General features: G+C 40.2%; 1 protein-coding gene across 1 annotated transcript in view; it reads right to left on the bottom strand.

Moving 5' to 3' along the window:
- Positions 1-568: 568 nt before the first annotated feature.
- The window catches only part of SLC6A5 (solute carrier family 6 (neurotransmitter transporter), member 5), a gene marked incomplete at both ends in the record, with an annotated part of 21,449 nt that continues 1,456 nt past the window's right edge, over positions 569-20,561 (bottom strand). Inside the window, 7 exons of the mRNA XM_009576567.1 lie at positions 569-669; positions 6,586-6,685; positions 7,745-7,876; positions 8,166-8,278; positions 13,544-13,668; positions 16,240-16,343; positions 18,649-18,783. Of these exons, the coding sequence (XP_009574862.1) occupies positions 569-669; positions 6,586-6,685; positions 7,745-7,876; positions 8,166-8,278; positions 13,544-13,668; positions 16,240-16,343; positions 18,649-18,783 (810 nt within the window). The remainder of the gene's footprint in view (positions 670-6,585; positions 6,686-7,744; positions 7,877-8,165; positions 8,279-13,543; positions 13,669-16,239; positions 16,344-18,648; positions 18,784-20,561) is intronic.

The raw sequence follows: 20,561 nt of genomic DNA, 5'->3' as shown, positions 1-20,561 counted from the left end.
TTTTTTTCCCTTTTTTTTCCTTTTTTTTTGGGGGGGGGAACTGAAGGGATTTATATTTGTTATCAAGAACATAACTCTTTCGACCTTTGCAAAAATATCTCCGTCTTTGCAGCTAAAACTTTGTCACTCAAATTTCCACATAAGCCTTTCCAAAGCATGTCTCTTAGATTAGTTTATGACTCAATGAAATGGCTTTTCCCTAGCTTAACCTGAGAACAGACAGGAGGATCATGTAATTTCCTCTCCCTCTCTATGGGTATATGTACGTACATATATATTACACACACACATATGTATACAATAATCAAAAATGCTGCTATGCGATGGTATGGGGAAAGGCTACCATAGCAGTATGTGGAGCCTCACCATCCCTCTCTACCAAAAATACCATTACTTATGCTCTGTTTTGTCTACTACACACACATGCTAGAACACATGTACACTCACGTGTATGTGTGTCTAGGTATTTGCATCCAAGATCTAATTACTACTGTTCAGAAACATCATGAATGATGAAGAAACAATACCAAAACTCTTTGGAGAAGACATTAAAAACATTTTTGCTTACTGTTAAAATAGTTGGGGTCACAAATGCCCAACAGACTCTCCAGAATTTACTTGGCTGGAATCCAATCATCATTTCTATGTCTTCACAAAATCTTTGCAACCCTGTAAATAGCAAATGTAAATGCAATTAGGTGTGAAAGAAACCAGCTGCAATTTGCAACATAGCTCTTGTGACCTCCCTTGTGTCTAATTACAAAAACAAACTCTGACTTGTTGGTTGAAAATGTCGATGGAGGATCTAACCACACAGTAAAAAATGAGACTGTTATGGTGGGAACTATCCTATGAAAATATTTACTTCCTAAGGATTAAAGCAAAATTGAGCTTTTACATAGAGCTTAAGTGTTCAGCATGTTTTGGGTTAAAGCATGAATAGCACGTACTGGTTAGCTGCAATTATGTGTATACTTGTTATATTTCACTGTGAAGAACCACCTTCTTAATATCTGTATACCTGTTTCAGCATAGACGGTATCCGAGCTTCTCTATACCTACTACGTGACTGGGGTACAACTGTATCACTTAGCATTGAAGCTGATAATGTCCTGTTATCTTTGATAACTGATATGTAAGCAATACTTAGAAATATTAGAGAGCACCTGTAAATATTTTAAATTATATCCAATGTTGTTTGAACAAACAGAGCGACTGACATGGTAATTCTTCAGCTTATTGTATTGATTGCATCTATAAAGTTACTTGAATTAGTAAAACACGCAAGATCGGAAAACAGTATTTCAGTCGTCTCTGCAGGTATCTCCCTGGCCATGCCATGCGACTGGAAAAAGTGTGCTGGCCCAGCGGCTGCTATTGCCCATCTGAGAAAAGCCGCTCTGCTTTTCAGCCTTGCTCTGCAGAGCTGTTTAGGTAAATGGCCCCTACTCGGTACAGCTATTAGTAATTTATCCAAAAGTAATAAAAACAAAACTGAAATTTGTTCCAGCTTCTCTAATGACGATAAGAAGAGGGAGGTCTGGGGCCCAAGGCTGAGCTCATCTGCCATAGAATCATAAATGGTTTGGGTTGGAAGGGACTTTAGAGATCATCTCCTTCCAACCCCCGTGCCATGGGCAGGGACACCTTCCACTAGACCAGGTTGCTCAAAGCCCCATCCAACCTGGTCTTGGACACTTCCAGGGATGGGGCAAATCTGGGCAACCTGTTCCCGTGCCTCACCACCCTCAGAGTGAAGAACTGCCACACAAACATTTCAAATTTGGGCCGATTTTATCTAATAAAGCAGGTGTTCGTCTCTGTCATTTAAATTTTACAAAGCATTATTCTACAGCATTTAGTCTAACTTTTATGATGTGGGGACAGGGATGGAGCTTAAATATCGGAGAGAAGTCATTGAGTACAGGAAGAAATGCTTGGAACAAAAGTAATAAACTGCTTTATGTTCTTATCGCCCTTATGGCCAGCCACTGCAGCTGCTGAATGTGAGGAGGGATATAATCCCCAGGCTTGATCCATCTAATTTTGAAGCCTTTCTGATGATATCAAGGAGAAATAAATCTATCCACCTGACTGTTCCAAGAATTAAGAAGGTAAAATATAGCAACGGTTCATTATTCAGTGTCTTCTGACGCACCTCTAAGGAAGCGGCAGGGCTAGATGAGACTAGGGCAGCCCCAAAGGCCCCGCTCAGAGGGTCAGCCCAGAGCGAGCCAGTCCAGGCAGACAGCATGGCAGGGAAAAGCTAAAAAACTGTGTTATGATAAGAGATAGAGAAGAAAAATTCACCTATTAAACAAGAAGATGGTATTGCAAGAACTGTATTTAGGGGAGGAGAAAAGTATAACCTGCAGCGGATGTGAGCTTAGAAAACTAACCCAAGGTGACACAGATGTCACATTTTTTTCCTGTAACTGTAATTTCTCCCCCTCTTTTTCTCTTTTCCACAGACTATAGCAAACGCTCTTCTTCAGAAAGCCTCTTCTCTGTAAAATACATGTAATTTTTACAACCCATGGAATCACCGTACTTCAGCACCCGTCATGTGCTTCTCCATTTCGTAATAGAGCTTTGTATGCCTGGACTGACCGCAACCCCCAGGGTCACTGTGTTACGGACCCGAAAGGAGATCTTTGCTGCAACTGAACAATTTCCCCCTGTGTTTTATTTACCTGCTTATTAGAGTTCAGCGCACCATCTGCAGCGAGCTGCTTGGGAGATGCTCACACAGCGGTCATCCCTGCAGCGCGCTATGGTGGGAACAAAACTAGTTTTAAACTAGCCGCAGCAGCACAAGGTGCGGGCTGAAGGGTCTTTCCCCAAAGTTTTAAGCTCGTCTGAGTGTCTCTACTTCAGCCACACTTGCTGCTGCAAAGGAGTTATACCTAACTGGATAGTTACCAGGGGCTTCTGCCTCCAAAATTCATGCAAGCTTCATGCAAATCTGCACAGATTTGTTTGAAACTCTGATTAAAAACTTTATTTCCTTCCTGGAATCGTCAGTAGATATTCACAGCTTCAGGCACTTTTAAATATTAGCAGTTCAGGAGTCAAATGCATGTAAACAGATACAGGAATTACACAGTACTCATCTCTTTCCTGGTGAAAGACTGAAAATAGGTTTGTCAAGTTCCACAGAAAAACGCAAAGGATGCTTTAGTTAACAGAAAGCCGATTAAATCTCAGTATATCTCGTCTCCCTCTCAGATCAGTCAGGCCTGCTGAATAACTTTGGGAAACAAACAATACATGATATTCCATATCTCAATTTCCACTCTCTAAAGTAGGATGATGTATTCCTAAGTGCTGCAGATAAAAAATCCATTAAAAAGGAGAATGCAAACCGAGACAGACAGCTACTTCAATATTCTGCTGCAGGTAAAATGTTCAAAATTACTAACGCTTTCTACAAATACACTGCAGCAGTTACCACTCGCTCTGACGACAAACCTTCCCAACAACAGACTGTCAAAAAACAAATCTAGAAGGAGCAGGAGTGAAGTTAGGGTCATACATTTTCAGTTTCCAACAGTGTTTCGCTCAAGCACAAGGATCTTTGTATTTAGCTCCACGTTACAAAATGCAACAGTGAGAATTATGCTGATGATTGAATTAATACTCGCAGCTCTAAGCTATTCTTTACCAATTATGCATCATAATCTAACAACTGGAGAATAAACATCTATACCAGCATGTGAAATAAAAAACAGCATTTGACTGGATTACGTAGCACTGACTCTGCTGAAAAATAAATGATTGCAAGGAAATAACCAGGTGTGCCTCTCTTTAATTTAAAAATCTCAACAAGCTCAGCAAGCAGAACATGTAACAAGAACTAAAGACAGATTTATTTCATCATAAAAGCACCTGCAGTTGTGCCAACCTGCTTGCTATGAAGAGTACAGGCATAGAGAGAAAGGTGTCAGTGGAGTGTGAAACGGCAATTGTCAGAGCTTGAAAATATATTATGCCAATTTTAAGCACTGCTTGAAGGAATATAACAAAAGCAGCGGCTTCACTGGTATTTACAACATGCAAATCACAAATATACAAGCTGTATTCCTATGAACAGTCCTTAGAAAAGTAGCTTTAATGCAACAGAAGTAGCTATGATACATTAGTCAAGCAGATAATGATTGTAAAGTAAATCTTTCTTTTTTCGTGCTAAAAAACTGGAAGCTCTTTAGTCTAGCAAAAGGTTAATTCCAGGGAATAATCTTTGAAATTGTTTATATCAAAGGCTTTACTACATCTGTTGATTAACAATCAGTTGGTACAGAAAGCACGGAAAGAATGATTTGTAATCGGCAGATCTTTTCCAAGTCTGATTACATTAAAGTAATAGGTACCTAAAAAAAAAGTTCTTTATTCAAGTCCTTCTTTGCAGTGCTATAACTATTTCTGTATTATTTTATGTTTTGCATAAACGTTAGTGTTTTAAGGGATACTGAATTTGTTGGGCAAAGCAGGCACTAACCAGAGCAATTTTGCTGACCAGCCTAGTAACATGTTGTTCCACAAAGGCAGGTTTGTCGTGCTTCTGCCACACAGTGTTCAGAGGAGGAACAGAGCCAGTATTTGCTCCCTATTTACTTCCATCCTTATTTGAAAACATACAGAACAAAGAAATTCTACAGATTTAAGTAGTTTTGGGGTTATTTAAAAATATTCTAAGCAAGGAATTTTTATCTTGTACAATGATGGCGATGGCTTTAAAGGGGGCAATCTTTTTGGCACAGACCGGGTGATGCCGTAGGTACTGCTGGAAGAGTGACAACGTCTAGTGCTTCAGCACAGCGTTCTTCAGGCATGCTCCTAGCAAACAGAGGAGGAGGAAGAAGGGAAAAAACCCCAATAAACCCTTATACTCTTCTTGAGCATTCCCACTCACCATCTCTTATGGAATTGTATTGATTTTAGGGAAGTTGGGAAATTGGTCAGCACGATAACCAGACGCTAATGTCTCAGATGACAGGTACCCCGTGGTGTTGCCACAGGAGCGGGTAAATGCTAACCCTGGTGGTAACGGGGGGGAGGGAATGGGCAAACCTTCCACGTCTTCATGGAAACTGAAGCACAGAGCAATGGCACAACTTGCCAGCATTGATTTTCAAACCAGGAGTTCTGCTCAATAATCCCCCAAATCCGTCTTTCGACTTCAGGAGCTATCTCAAAGCATTACGCTCAGGTCCTTCGAGAACACCGGTTGAATGTACAGCTGATAGCAGTTACCAATATCATTTCACTCACAGAGATTACACTTCTAAACCAACTCTAATTAAAATACTTACATTTCAGGGACATAAAAAACAACGAGCATTTTGATCCATCAAAACACAATCGGTCTAAATCAACTTTTCTCTTGGTGTTTTAACTTTTTCCATTGTATTCTGTAACATTTCCTCATTAGGTCAGATCTGACAAACCACTCAAGCCTGCTCACTGGATGAGATGTCAGCGGAGATAAAATACACTTCTGTATTTCCATGAAATTAGAGAAAACAAGGAAGGGTTGATTCCCTGTCCTGCCTATAACTTTCATTTCTCAAGCAAGAGCAACAAATTCTGCATGTTTTGAATTACGTACAATTTTTGAACGCATTTATATTGCACAGAGTGGACCCCACAATGTAGGTAGATCTAAGTAACCAGTGCACAGGACTAGAGCCCAAGATCATGCTGCTAACATGCACCTTCAGCAGAACATCTCGGGATTGTTTATGTCTAGCTGATGGAAAACATATTATTCATTCCTGTCCATAGCAACAAGGAAACAGCCTTATCTTTAACACTGAGATTCAGATCTTCCTTTGCTTTTGAAGACAGGTCTTAAGCGGCACCACCACGCTCCAGACATAAATTAATCATCTGTTATGCAGGGAGATCTTCACATTGCCTACTTTAACCATCTGAGATTACACATTGCCAAGAATCAATCTCCTGGACAAGTCTGGGAGCAAATCACCAGCTGGTATCAACTGACGTAGCTACAGTAGCATCAAGGTAATTGCACCGCTTTATACTGGCTGAGGATCTTCCTCATAATTTAATGTACGTCAACATGGATCAATGTAACTGGTGTTAATTAATCACTCTGAGCAGCTGCAGTCTTGATTCTGTGTTACAGATGGCTTAAAGGGAAGGCTGGATGTGTACATGAAAAATAAATCCTTCAAAAGTTATTAAATGCAAAGATACCACCTCTGGCTCAGGAAGTCTCTGAGCCTAAAACTGTTGCAGTGTGAAAGAGCCCCTGGAGAAGTGTCACGAAATGCTTGGACTATTCTTACACTCATCTCTAAGCATTGGCTTTAAGCTACTGGTGGAAAAGGGACATTAGACTATATGAAAGTCTTTTGAATAAATATATTTAAAGGAATCCTGTAGTAATGAAGTCTCATTATGCTTCTGTTCAAAATAAGGAAATCCTGAGGCTTTTTATTAAAAAAAAAACTAAAATAAAGTATTACTCCTTTCCTTAAGAATTTCATGTTACCAGCTACTTTACCATATGCTAAAATGTTACTTTGACATAGGCTGTCCAATAACGGGTTTTTTTCTTACCATATATATAGGAAACTCCAACAAGTTCGAAGATGGCAATGATGACCAGAGAATAAGAAGCTGCGTAAGTGTCCACAAGCTGTAACATATACATTCCACCCTAAAGAAAAACGGAGAAAATAGCCATTACTTGTGGCACATAGCTGGTCTCTCTTTTCATACCTGCCACAACTCTAACTGGCGCTAAGGCAGGACAGGAGCAGGACCCAGGACTCTCCATCCCAAGTAAGCATCCAAACATTGACCGGACACAGGCTCAAGCCACACTATAGTTTCTTCCTTGTGGCTGAATGAACACCAAATCCAACGAGAAAAAAGCAGAGGGTACACCTGAGTCTGGTAGCTAACACACCTCGGGAAGACATTGGTTTCAGTCCTTTCAGACTAAGGACTGAACTGCAACGAGACCTTCCACCAGCAGTGTCTCTAACCCTTTAATACTACGTCAAAAGCAAAACCACCTTTGAAACCAGGAATACTGTAATAGCGAGCCCAGGTCATCTCTTTGGAAAGGATATAATGCCCTATCTTCAGGGCAGAGGTTAAGCAGTGTAATTCAAGGGAAGGAAGGACCGAATCTATCCTAGGCTTTGGAACAGCAAAGTTGGGCTGCTAGGTGATGAGGCGAGGGGAAAGAAAGAAAAAGGGGGGAAAAAGGATAAATAATAAGATAGATTTGTGCACCTCCTCTTGAAATTGCTGAGAGATTATAATGCTGGAGGAATTAGTGAACAAAAGACGCTGAAGACTATCAACGATAGATGAGAATTTCATTATTAACTCCACAGTTTGCTAAGACTATCGGTGTATATCTAATCTGGGAAGGAAGGCACCCAAAACTGGTGTGCACGTTTACATGACATACAAACTTCTTTTTGAAATGAATACCTAACTTACATGAGTACTTTGGAGATGTTTGGCTAGGGGTAAATTTTAGAAGTCTGATTCTCAGAAAGACTTGAACAGCAAAGTCTTTTAAAGGTATCTCAGACAGAGCATCCATTAAAAAAAAAAAAAAAAAAAAAGGCTTTCAGCCTCACCCGGTGGCTTCGCGCAGGCGGCAGAATTCAGCTTAACCTTTTGCAACTTGCGCAGGAGGAGAACGGCCACCAGAGGGGGGTTGGGGACAGACAGCGATGCTCAACGACAATATTATTACCTGAGTGATCATAGGAAATCCCATGATGAAAAAGGAGATGCAGCACCCAAGAGTGAACAGTGCCTTGTGCGTACGTAAGTATTTGGGGAACTCATCCGAAACGGAGGTCACGATAGTCTCGATAGTGGCAAACTGAAAGACAAAATAAAAGGATTCATTTCAGCACACAGAATGTACACGAAGTGGTCCAACTGGATATAATGGAATATGAGAGAGAGTATTTCAAATCCTAGGTGTTAAATGCTCAGATGTCAAGGCCAAAGCTTCACCCAAATGATTTCAGCATTGACAGCCTTACTTCATTCCTCTTTTTGGAAAACGGTTCACTGACCACATGGAAAATAGCGATTAATCTCATGGTCCTCCAAACCAATAAATAGGAAAAGCAAGAGGAAAAGAATGGGATACAAAAGCAGTTTACCATAGTGTCCAATCCAAGTGTCAGAAGCATCAAAAAGAATATGATAGCCCAGAACGGAGAGAGGGGAAGCCTCGTTAAGGCTTCTGGGTAAACCACGAAAGCAATTCCAGGACCTAGAAATGAGAAAAATAAAGGCTGTGATATCTTGCATCGCATTAACTTTGTTGACTGAATGGAAAAGAGGGAGACGTGAAGAGTCACGTTTCAAAGTCTAATACAATATTACTTCACTTGATAAAAGTAAAAAAGCTCCGATTCAGTCTCTCCTATTTACAGAAAGATTTAACCATTGCAGAATTTAGCCTCACATTTTCTAATTTCTATTTTGGCTGTAAGGTTCAAAACACTCATATGCTCCTACTTTCCAAGCTAAAGAATACATATTTAACCAGTATACTGATATGCTGATCCAAACATGAAAAATAAACAAAAATCATGTACTGCAGCTATGCTTCTTTCCTGCTCTGTGATCAAATTCCTACCACTGTTCCTGCCAATTAGCAACCCAGCCTTAGATCAACCCAGCGATCACCCACACCGCAGTACTGCAAGTACAAACGGAAAAGAAAATACTCTTCTTTAACTCATCAGCACACAACCAAATGAGAAGGCGAGAACATAACAGATGCACAGAGCTGATACCAGCCACAAGGCAATAACTACCGTGAATCTAAAAAAATCCACAAGAAATTCTGAAATAATGCACAGCAGAAAAAAATAAGGAATAGGGTCTTTTAAAGCTTTAACCAGGAATTTTCCTTTCTCTGTTGGTTTGGTATCTTGGGCTATAATTTTTATTGTCTGTAAAGAAAAAAAATTTTTACAAGTATGCTTATATTTGCCTGGGAGAAGAGGCTGCAGGAGTGTGGTGGCAGCATTACAGTAGATGGCACTTCTTCTCTACTTATCCCAGCGAAAGGAGCGCCCACTTCAAACGCTCTGAAGGATGTTTTCTGTCAGGCGAGATACAAATGAGAGCCAAGTTGTACCGGTGCCATGACCCATGCCACAAGAAGGGGCTCCTACTCGCTCCGTCCTGGCTATTTCTAATCTAGATTATTGCATCCCATTTCCTACAGCTCCCCACGCTGTTTCTGTTCGAGAGAGAACTGTTGCTTTCTCACGTACTGAGAAAAACACCGTTTTAGCAGCATGTGAAATAATCTCCACAGGCAACTTGTGACGTGTTTGGAGTTCCTTCTGAACAAAAGACAAATACAAGAGTTAATAACAGAAAAAAAAAAAAAACAAACAAAAAAAAACCCCACACCACTGTGCATGACTCAGTAAGTGTTGCTGCCTTTAAAATGTGCTGCAGAAAAATGGCTTTTTGGAATAGGAAGGTGCATGTAGAACTGGTATGTATTCACGAACACGTTCTTTCATCTCTCGAGTAAAGATTTCTTCTTGACTATTAGAGCTAAGGGCTCTGTTTGCACTAGCTTCCTGCATGTAGAAGTTTAATTAAGTCTCGGAATAATGAGTTCCCGTTAATCACACTTTCAGGAGAAGTTTAATTACAGAATATGAAACTGTACATACATCTCTCCATCGCGGCCCCTCATAACTCTCCAAGAGACCACGTGCCTGGTAGCATCCCACCACAGGTGAAGAGTCACAGGGAGGCTGGCTCCCATCCTCTCCATCTTCAGAGACTTAAGTGGGTATGAACTCTTTCTAAAAGACTGTTAAAGCCAGGAAAATTCCAAAGGTTTTATATGTGTTGAAACAAAAAAAGTCAAACGACCTTGAACTTTCATTTTAAATTACTAAAATTTTTCAACTGCATTATGTTCTTAATCAAACCGCGAGAGTAGAATGAAAATAGGTTGTCCTGTCTTTCCCTCAGTGAAAAGTGCTTTATTTGTTCATCAGGTATATGAGTTTTTCCTGAAAGGAAGACTCTAAATGAGAAAAATACTATGTGTTTCAGATTTATATTTTAGGAGGGTGAAAAAAAAAAAAATCCCTTCCCATTTCCCTTAACAACTTCATTCAAGGTTTGAAAAACCTGAAGGGAGATCGTAATAATTTTTGCTGTTTTCTCCTTCGCTGCAAAAAGAAACACAACTTTAGAATAATAAAAGGTAGGCAGGGACAAGGGCTGGCTCTTTTCCCCACTCGCTGAGTCTGCTTTTTAATTCTGTTAATTCACTGTGCTAACTCAGTCTGCAGTTATCCCTAATCTTCACTCTCTTCTTACCGTACAGTCGTCTTCTCGTATGGGACTAAACTGTGTTTCCCCCATCATAGAGAACAGTGAAGTCTCACCCTTGGGAAGTATTTTTAGATGGCCTAAACGGGCTCTTACAAATGCACTGACAGCCCTACAATAAGATTCTCATGACAGTTTTTTTTCACATCCCCTGGCACAGCTGCTCAAACAGCTGGGAACAGAGAGCTCCAGCCTGTGACCAGTCGCTCACTCAAAGATCACCAACAAGCACCCAACAGAAAAGGGTTTGCCGTCCCCTGCGCTAAATATTTTGCCACCTCCAGGGAGATGAACCAGCCGAACCAAGTGTTTCCTCCACCACTGCTAGCAGCTCTGTCTCTCCGTCCCCGCTCTGTCCATCCCTGGGTAGCTTCTGCTGCAGCTTCACTCAAGCACGGCTTCTTCGACTCTAACTCCTTACAAATCATTTTGGTGAGTACAGTCTGGTTTAGATTTGGGGGTTGGTTTTGTTTGTTTGTTTGTTTCAGGATGGAGGTAAAGTCTAAAATAAAGAGATTAACGGAAACGTTACTCCTAAAACATCTGGCCTCAAACAGAGTTTTTCAAACATAGTGGTCTAATCCAGCCAGAAAACAGGGATGAGAATGAAACTTTTCTGTTCCCGCTTAGCTGAATGGCAGACCAAAAAGAAGAGACAAGGCACTGAAGACTGAATTGATATTACATTAGCTTGCAAGTGCAGTATCTCCTACTACTTCACATGGACCAAGACATGGACCTGTTGGAGCGGGTCCAGAGGAGGCCACAGAAATGATCAGGGGGATGGAACGCCTCTCCTGTGAAGAAAGGCTGAGAGAGTTGGGGTTGTTCAGCCTGGAGAAGAGAAGGCTCCAGGGGGACCTGATTGCAGCCTTCCAGTACTTAAAGGGGGCTTATAACAAAGATGGGGACAGACTTTTTAGCAGGGCCTGTAGCAATAGGGCAAGAGGAAATGGTTTTAAACTAAAAGAGGGTAGATTCAGAGTAGATATGAGGAAGAGATTTTTTGCAATGAGGGTGGTGAAACCCTGGCACAAGTTGCCCAGAGAGGTGGTAGATGCCCCAGCCCTGGGAACATTCAAGGTCAGGTTGGACGGGGCTCTGAGCAACCTGCTCTAGTTGAAGATGTCCCTGCCCATGGCAGGGGGGTTGGACTAGATGACCTCTAATGGTCCCTTCCAACCCAAACCACTCTATGATTCTACTTGCTATCTAGAAACAGTTTGCTGGCTGACCATCCTATGAAATTCTCCTCTCAGACCCTCCAGCTCAATCTGCAGCCCATCCCACCACAGGCCAACTGGTGCAAGCCCCAGACTAACTCACTCCCTGTGACTGAACTGCAGCTCACAAGCTTCCCCTCACCTCAACATCTGGGCTGCCATGTACCAAAGGAGCTGCAGAAACTGAATGTGACCCAGCACCCTTATTTGCATCTCGCTGAGGTCAGAAGTGCTGCAAATTCGGTGGGATTATCCATGTTTCAGTTTACAGAGAAGGAATAGGCAAAAGGAAACTAAAAGCCTTTTCTTTTTTTTAACCTCTTAACCAGCAGCAAGATCTTGTTCCCTCTTCTGTTCTCCTCCTTTCAATTCTAGTAGCTTGTTTCTAATAAACGATCAGAAACATTAGAGTTCTGAGAAAAGCTATTTTTCAAGAAAAAATAACGTTTCATCTGCTTCACCAGCTCTTGTTCCTACAACTACAGGATTTCTGTCTCCCCAGCTCATGCTGTCTGTTTTCCATTTAGCTTCCACAACATTGTTAAATGCAGATTAACCTTCATACCTAAGTTGTCCAGAATGACCTATGAATATTACTGTACAGAAACTATGGAAAGTTGTCTTGATTTCTATTCCCTATTGTCAACTCACTGCTACAATTTCTGAGTCACGATGCTCAGTCAGTCAGGTACCTCAGGCTACATGGAGCACCTTGTGGCATTGAATTTATCCACACAACAAACCTGCCAGAAAAACGTTTAGTGTCTTCACATTAATGCAGACAGTGAGACACATCACGTATAGAAGCCATGAGTATGCAACATTCATTTTTTTTTTAACTCTGCTGTCCTTTTCCCATTCAGAGCCTCCTCTTCCTCTGTGCTATTGTGGGTTTGGGGGGATAACATTGGGAACCATCCCCATGGCTCACGGAGAAGCTATTAATCACTTTTCTTCAGTGCTTGGAAAGGACTGTATCTGTGCTGAAAGGTAATACAACTCACTTAGCACCCTCACGTGCTCACAGAAATAGCTACCGCGGGGGAATCATAAATACATATACAAGTTATTACAAGGTTATTAAAAATTTGTCTTTTTAACACAGTTCAAAATGATCTTGAAGACCTGGAGGTTGGTTGGCGTAGAGGCACAGTGCTGCACATCGCACGGGAAATGTAGGACTAGACTAAGGTAACAATTATCCCTCTATAATCCCATCAGATTTTTACATTCCTTTAAACTTCTCAGATTCTTACCCCAAAAGCTTCCTATCTCCCACTACTTCACACCAAATCATACACGACAGCACCAATTCTTCCATCAGTCACACTATTCTCACTCACATTCAGCTCTACCAATGAAGACCTTTCAGATCCCCGTTTGTAACCATCTCGCTTCACTAACCAAGATCTTCTAATCACTTCTTCAGAAATCTTTTACTCCCCCACGGAGGCAGCTCCTTGCCCCCCCCAGTTCAGAAGCTCAATCCACCTCTCACAGCATATTTCTCCGACCCCCACATCGCGAAGCCCACTGTCCTCTCATCCCAGATTCCCACCCCTGGGGACACCTTTCACCTTGCAGAGGATTTGACAAACAGCAGCAGGGACAAAGGAGAAGACCAGTCACCGCTCAGAGTGCGTGAAGGAGACATCTCACCCTACCCCCCCAACAGTCATTTACATAAAGATTTGAAATGAGTCTCAGCTTGTTTCCTTCTCTTACCTAACGAGCGATAAGGAGGTTTCAAGCAATATCTTGACTTCCCAGTATACTTCCCAGTGTACCTTCTCCCATACAGAAATGCCTACAAGTGTTTTACTAACCCACTCCAGTTTGAAGCCATTATCCCCACCTCCAATGTCAATGCCATCATTAATGATAGCGCTGAAGGTCCCACCAGGTGCCTGTCTAAGTAACAAAATGGCAGTGTACCCTACCTTGGTCTGCCACAGCTTCAATATTCACTTTGAGCTCGTTTGCCATGAAGCCAATAACTGAGAAGATGACAAAGCCTGCAAATATACTTGTGGCACTGTTGGTACATGTGACTATCAATGTGTCCCTGAAAAGAAAAAACAAGAAGCCATGTCACCTTGTTGCAATACACGCAGGGAAGGTTTTGTACACATTTCAGGACTCTCTCACAAGCACACACGTCCTGTGGGAACGCTGATGAAGGTACACTTTTACACTGATCAGGTACGTATGATGTTGATCAGAGATGACAGAAGTCTTCACACCACCGCCAGTAATCAGCTGTGCAAGTTTCCATCACCCACGTGCCATATAAGAAGCCACAGGCAGGAGGATAAGCACTTCTGCTCTTGGCCTCTCCGAAGAAGGTAGCAATGATGACATGATTTGTAACGCAATGTTTTACTCTTCGCCTGATGTGGATATCTGCTCACGATATTACATATGGACTAACCACCACCATACAGGTAAGATGATCTTTGTCCTGTATCTTTCTTGTATTTATACACAAAATTTCAGGGTTAAGCTTGCTGTACCTTGCAGCACTCACTTAAACGCCTGTCCATCTGTAGAGGATTCCCTGGTACAATTTTCCGTTGGTGGTGGTGGTGTTAAGGGAATCTCAAGAAATCCATACCTGAGTGTCATACTATACTCAGTAAGTACATGTGACTTGACAGGAAACCAGCCCTCATGATCCCCATCCATAATTATTATATTCTTGATAGGATTTTTATTTTGTCTTCACGATATGTATGTCCAGAAGACTTCCCCTTAAACTACTGCAACTTAGGAACAAACAAGTCACTCACTTTAAGTGTTTGTTGGGTTTTTTAAGTTGGTTACAATTACTTATTCCTACTGCTATTTGTTTGTCAGGAACAGAAGGAAATACAACCTGAAAAGCTGTCAAGAACCTCACTGAGCTGGCAAACTTCTGGAATCTCTAACAGAGCATCTCTTAACAGGAATGATTAGATTAATTCTTCAGGTCTACAGAAAAAATGACCATGCTCTGTTTGGAATGATCACGTGTTAATCTTCTTGCAAAACCCAAATAAGTTTTAAGTAAAATATTTTTTGGTATACATTATGAAGTTAATTTATGTAAATTTACTGCAATTATAGATTATTTAATGATGTTTAAAATGAATATGTAACTGAAAACTACAATTTTATCTGCAGTATTAGGATGTAATGAATACAAAAATTGAAAGAGAAAATAGTCATGCTGCATTTCTGTACTCAAGATGTGTTGTAAAATTAAAAAGATTAGAAGTAACTAAGCTTTTCTAATTATTTCTGCTTCAGTCTCCCATATCCCTCTCTAACATAGGTAAAGCATGTATTTAGTATTAGATCTGCAAGATTTTTATACTTCGTTACCATATATTTCATTCAAAATTTCCATTAACATTCTCCAAACTCCACAAAACATTGCTAAATTAATGCAGAAGGATAGTGTGATGCTTCTGCCATTTTTTGCCCTGATATTCTGAGTGTATTCATTCATCAGCAAAAAAATCAAAGCCCAGGACAAGCATTTTCAAAAATAGGACCCGAAGGATAGCTGGGTGGGAGTTACTGAGTACGCAACACTGTTAGTTATTCATGCATATTTTAGGATAATTATATTAAATTACTTTTGAACACTAGTAGGAAATGTTTTCGAAATTCCTTTTTAAAATCCTGATCCACGTTTCTTTTTAAAGGTAAGTATTTTGTATACAGTAGTTAGCAGTTATAGGATCTGGGAGTTCAAATCCCAAGGAGCGTGGTGCTTTAAAGTCTTGATTCAGGAAAGATTTTAAGCATGCCCTTGGGACAGTCCCTGTACGTGCTGTTGGCTGTCCTCAATCAGCACCTCCGTCACTGCAGAAATCAGTAAAGGTTTGCTGCAGTAGAAATAAGATTGGCTTTAAAGACAATAAAATAGCAGTGAAGTGTTCTACTAATGCCACTTGCTTTTGTTTTTTCCATCTGCAGACATCTATCTGGCACGCTTTTCGATGAAAAACTGTACTATAGCACCAGAACAATGACTTTTTTCCTGGTAAAAATAACATTCACTGATTTCAAATAAAAGTGATTTTAAATTTCACAACCTGAAATAACTTTGTACGTGTAAAACTGCAATAAGAGTAATTGGAAAAAATAATAGCATTTAGGAGAGACAGGAATCACATATATAGAAATCGGGTGTTAAACTCATGCACGTCTCACAATGGCAAACTGCATCCCATTCCACACATGGGTGGTTCTTCAGCAGAGGCTGCCAACTGGCACCGTTTCATACCACTGCTCACAGCTGGTGACAGCTTCCCAGACTGCCTTTCCACCTAAACCTGCTGATTCTCAACATGAAGAGCCAATACAGACTATAATAAGCCTAAGGCTCATCTTGAGACTAGTAGATTAGGACCTGGGGAGTAGATACAATACACAAAACCAAGAAAGATTAAAGAAACAGAACAAACGAACAACCAAAACAAAAAAAAAAAACCACAAGAAAAGAGGGAGAAAAGAAGGAAAGAGGGAGAAAAGAAGGAAAGAGGGAGAAAAGAGGAGGGTCTTTCAAACCAGATTTCTGCAAGTTGGAAGATGACTGGTTTTAGAGAAGACCTGTTTACTGAGACCGATGGGTTTCACTCTCACATACCTGTAGCAATTATTATGGAATTTGTTGTAAGAAGAGAGAGTAATTAGACCTCCCCATGCTGCAGATAAGGAGAAGAAAATCTGAGTGGCAGCATCCTTCCAAACCTAAGATAGACAGGAGAGGAAATAGCATTGGCTTCAGGAAAGAGTATTAGAAAGATCAATAACACATTAAATGTTACTGTTAGAGGATTAACACATAAGTAGTTTAAATGAACTTTAGAGCAATGGATGTCAGTAAAACATTTAAAAGCAAAATCCTGTCCCGAAATACATAGTGCCCATTTGATGAGGAGTACTGTTCTTGTTGAGCCCATATAAAATGACAATATAACCTTTGCCGTATACGGAAGGCACAAATATTTTAACCGTATTGCTTGATACATTCAGTTCAACTACATTCAGCAAAGAATCATAGAATCAAGAGGAAAAATCTGCATCGGGTGCCGATGGTTTATCCACCAGCGGTCCTAAATAGTAATTTATCTTCATGATGAAAGTAAGAACCTCAGTTTGCTTGATGAATGAGATTACATTAAAATTAGGGTAAATTTCTGTCATTACGTGTACATCAAACAGTATAGTGTAAGTTAGGGTTATTTAGATACCAGAGCCCAGTTTACTCCCATCAGAAGAAAAGACATGTTCAACCAAGTCTCTCTTATTAAAAAAAAAAAAAACCACAACAACAAAAAAAAACCCAAAGAAACAAACAAACAAAAAAACCCCCCAAAACACCAACAAAACAGCATTGCTTATTCTGTAACAAAGTTCTTCAAAGCCTTAAATGCATTTAGATAAAACACTTCTAAATTGCCTGGAATTTCAAAGGAGGTGGTCTTACTTATCACTCGCAAAATGTTCGAAGCGTTGGTATTTCTATTCACAAGCTTTCCTACAAAGTCTGATTTTCCACCCAAGTCCAGAGTGCAGAAATGGAGATACATGTACATGCACAGATATAGAGGCGGACCTATACACACATTGATCAGTTTGAAGATATTACTGAAACACTACTTTAAAAGCTACCAGCCAGCAAGCAGTCAATCCTTCATCTAGCTGAGCGTAATATACAGCTCTTAATTAATATTAAAAAGGCAAATAAAAATAAAAACAGAAGCCTGAATATTATCGAACACTTACCCAAGGTTATACAGATACTTAGTGTATTCAGTCAGCCCCATTTTGCAAAAGGCAACAGTTCTCGCCTCCTTTATTGCACAATGTGGGATCCAAAAATGCTCATATTTAATGCAAAATTAATTTCTGTATTGTTTGCAAAAGATTTAATACTCCCATCGCCAAAGCATCAAAATACCCATTATTGCAGAGATATTGAGGAAATTGAGATGTGCACAATTCATCCAGGAAATTGTTTTCAGCTTTAATTATCAATCTATCAGTGTGATATCACACCACTATTGATAGAGGAAAAAATCTCTTAGGAAAAAAAAAAAAACAACAAAAACAAACAGTAAATTTCCTGAGGTGTTACTAGAAATCCCTCTTAAACTTCCGAGGAAAAGAGTCTGAATTGTAACTCTCAGATCAGGCTTCAGTTCAGTCTCCAGACTCCTGCTTCAAGACACTTAAGACCGACCAACACAGGCACTCGTGTGCCATGTCAGACAAATATATGATCCATGGGTGGATTTATATCTATTTTATTATGTGTATTTTTGGAATATGTTTTACCGGTTTCCTTGGCAACAAATGGCTTTTTAGAAATCAGTTGAAATCATGCGTGAGGCAGCAGAGCTGAAGCTCCATCTCACACAGTCAATGCTTAAAGAGCAAAGCCAGGTACCAAGTCCCTTAATTCTGTCCTCTCCTACACAGCAAGTAGCCTTGTTTCTTACGAGGTAGGTAGGATAATGATCACAGCTATTCTCTGTCAGTATATATGCTATTGGGGAGTTAGTTTATAGTTTAAGATGTATAATTTGATTTTGTTTAATCTAATGTCTCATATGCATTATGCAGAACGATCTTGGCTCAATGAGTAAAATACACCTATTCAGAGCATTTCTCAAGAAACGCAGATAGGTTTATTATGTTGCCTATTAAAAGCTTCATGTGCTTGTTCAAGTCAAGGCAGCATCCATCAGACACCAGTGTATGAAAATCTATACTTCCTTTTTAATTCCCTATTTTCCAAATGCAGCTACTCCAAGAGATTCAGGTGAAATATTAAATGTGAAGTAAATACCGTATCTATAATAATATATGGAAAAAAAAGTTATGTGCACACAAATAAACATCCATTGCAACAACACTCCATGTAAGATGAAGAACACGTTTCTACAGACGACAATGTTGCCTCTGCACATAGAAAATGCTTGCAAGAGACATTAAGAATCTGTATGAATTATTCACCCTAGCAGAGTTTTAAGTGCAATAATAAGCCCACCATAGCATCAATTAGCTTCTCCCACTTTGGTGTGATGAAATACCAGATTCCAGCTCCCGCTCCAGGTAGAGTTACTCCTCTTATCAGAAGGATGATGAGAACTACATAGGGGAACGTAGCTGTAAAGTACACCACCTGGACAGATCAAAAAAAAAGATTATTGAAAGCGCTTATTTGGTTGTATAAGAAGCAGGGGGGGGAAATACAAGTGCTACCCTATCACCTGAAGAAAGCAATTACTCAGGCTCAGAGACAACAAGGTTATTTCCCATGAAATCTGAAATTTTACAGATCTTCTTGCTGCTGGAAACAGGACTAATATCAATAGCAACAGAGGTAATAGCTGGGGTTCTAGACAGAGAGGGGAAGAAAAAGCAAAAAAGAAAGTCTGGAGAGGAACAATAGGAATTTATAGCTAAATGAAAATACCACTTTTGATCCTTGCTCAGAGTAAACTACCACAGCTCAATGGAAACGGAATGAGCAATGCCATTCAACACCAATTCAAGTTCTGATTTTTTCTATATATTTCTCTGTATTTAACTAAGCTTAAAGATTTTTTATTACTCTTTGTACCTCTTAATAATTACATAACACCATGAAAATATTTATGGTCCCAATGCAAAAAAAAAAAAACAACCCACAAACCACCAACAAAACAATCAGTCAGTGGAACAATCCAGATAGACCTAATCATCATTATGTCTAAATACACAACAAAGGTTGTGTGTTTAATGTCTTAATAATTATCCAGCACAGAGCAGAGCTCTCTCTGTGGTCAAATAAAATGGCTAAATTATAACCAGTTAAGCTGTACACTCTACCCAAAAGCATTTCAAATCCTTTTACACTTTAACCGCTGAATCTTACAGGGACCAGAGTCGTCTGAGCTGATTTTTGAAACTGCTTTCCCAACTCTCTCCTTGCTGTTTCAAGAGGCGTTTCACGAAGCTGCCCCAATGAATTTTTGTGCTGTGGATATACTGAACTCATCTATGCATAAATACAGGTTTTCTATCTCCAACACCAAGGAGTGACTATTTTTCTGGGCCACAAAGTCTCACTTAAAAAAAAAAAATCTATTGCCACATTCAAACCCAATTTATTCTTCTCTACAACTTCTGTTTCTTGGCTCTGGCCTTTAATGAAACAGTTTTTCCTACCACACTAAAGTAGGGAAAAAAAAAAAGTCTCAACTTTCCCCTGGCCCTCTGAGTCTCTGGACTTTCTGATAATTCCCAAGCTACCTCACAACAGATGTTGTCAGCTTCTAGACGCAAAGAGATGGCTTGGAATCAGAAACCCTGTGCCCAGCTCTAGAAAATTCATCGTTATCTCGCATATCCACTATCTTTATCCCAGGAAATACCTAGTTATTTTGTTCCAGCTTTTTTATCTTTTCAGCCTACTCTTTGTAAATAAGCTGGATTTAGAATTATAGAATAGAACAATTTGGGTTGGAAGAGACCTTTAAAGGTCATCTAGTCCAAGCCCCCTGCCATGGGCAGGGACATCTTCAACTAGATCAGGTTGCCCAGAGCCCCGTCCAACCTGACCTTGAATGTTTCCAGGGATGGGGCACCTACCACCCTTCTGGGCAACCTGCTCCGGTGTTTCACCTCATCGTAAAACATTTCTTCCCTATATCTAGTCTGAATCTCCCCTCTTTTAGTTTAAAACCATTCCCCCTTGTCCTGTCACAACAGGCCCTGCTAAAAAGTCTGTCCCATCTTTGTTATAAGTCCCCTTTAAGTACTGAAAGGCCGCGATAAATTGTCCCCAGAGCCTTCTCTTCTCCAGGCTGAATAACCCCAACTCTCTCAGCCTTTCTTCATAGGAGAAGGAAGGCTTTCTTCATTTATGCTATATCATCATCCAGCATTTTAATCTGCGTGCTAATTGCAGTGGCATTG

Source organism: Fulmarus glacialis, unplaced genomic scaffold, assembly GCF_000690835.1.
Source record: "Fulmarus glacialis isolate BGI_N327 unplaced genomic scaffold, ASM69083v1 scaffold9574, whole genome shotgun sequence".
NCBI classification, from domain to species: domain Eukaryota; kingdom Metazoa; phylum Chordata; class Aves; order Procellariiformes; family Procellariidae; genus Fulmarus; species Fulmarus glacialis.
This window is presented reverse-complemented; position numbering and strand designations above follow the sequence as displayed.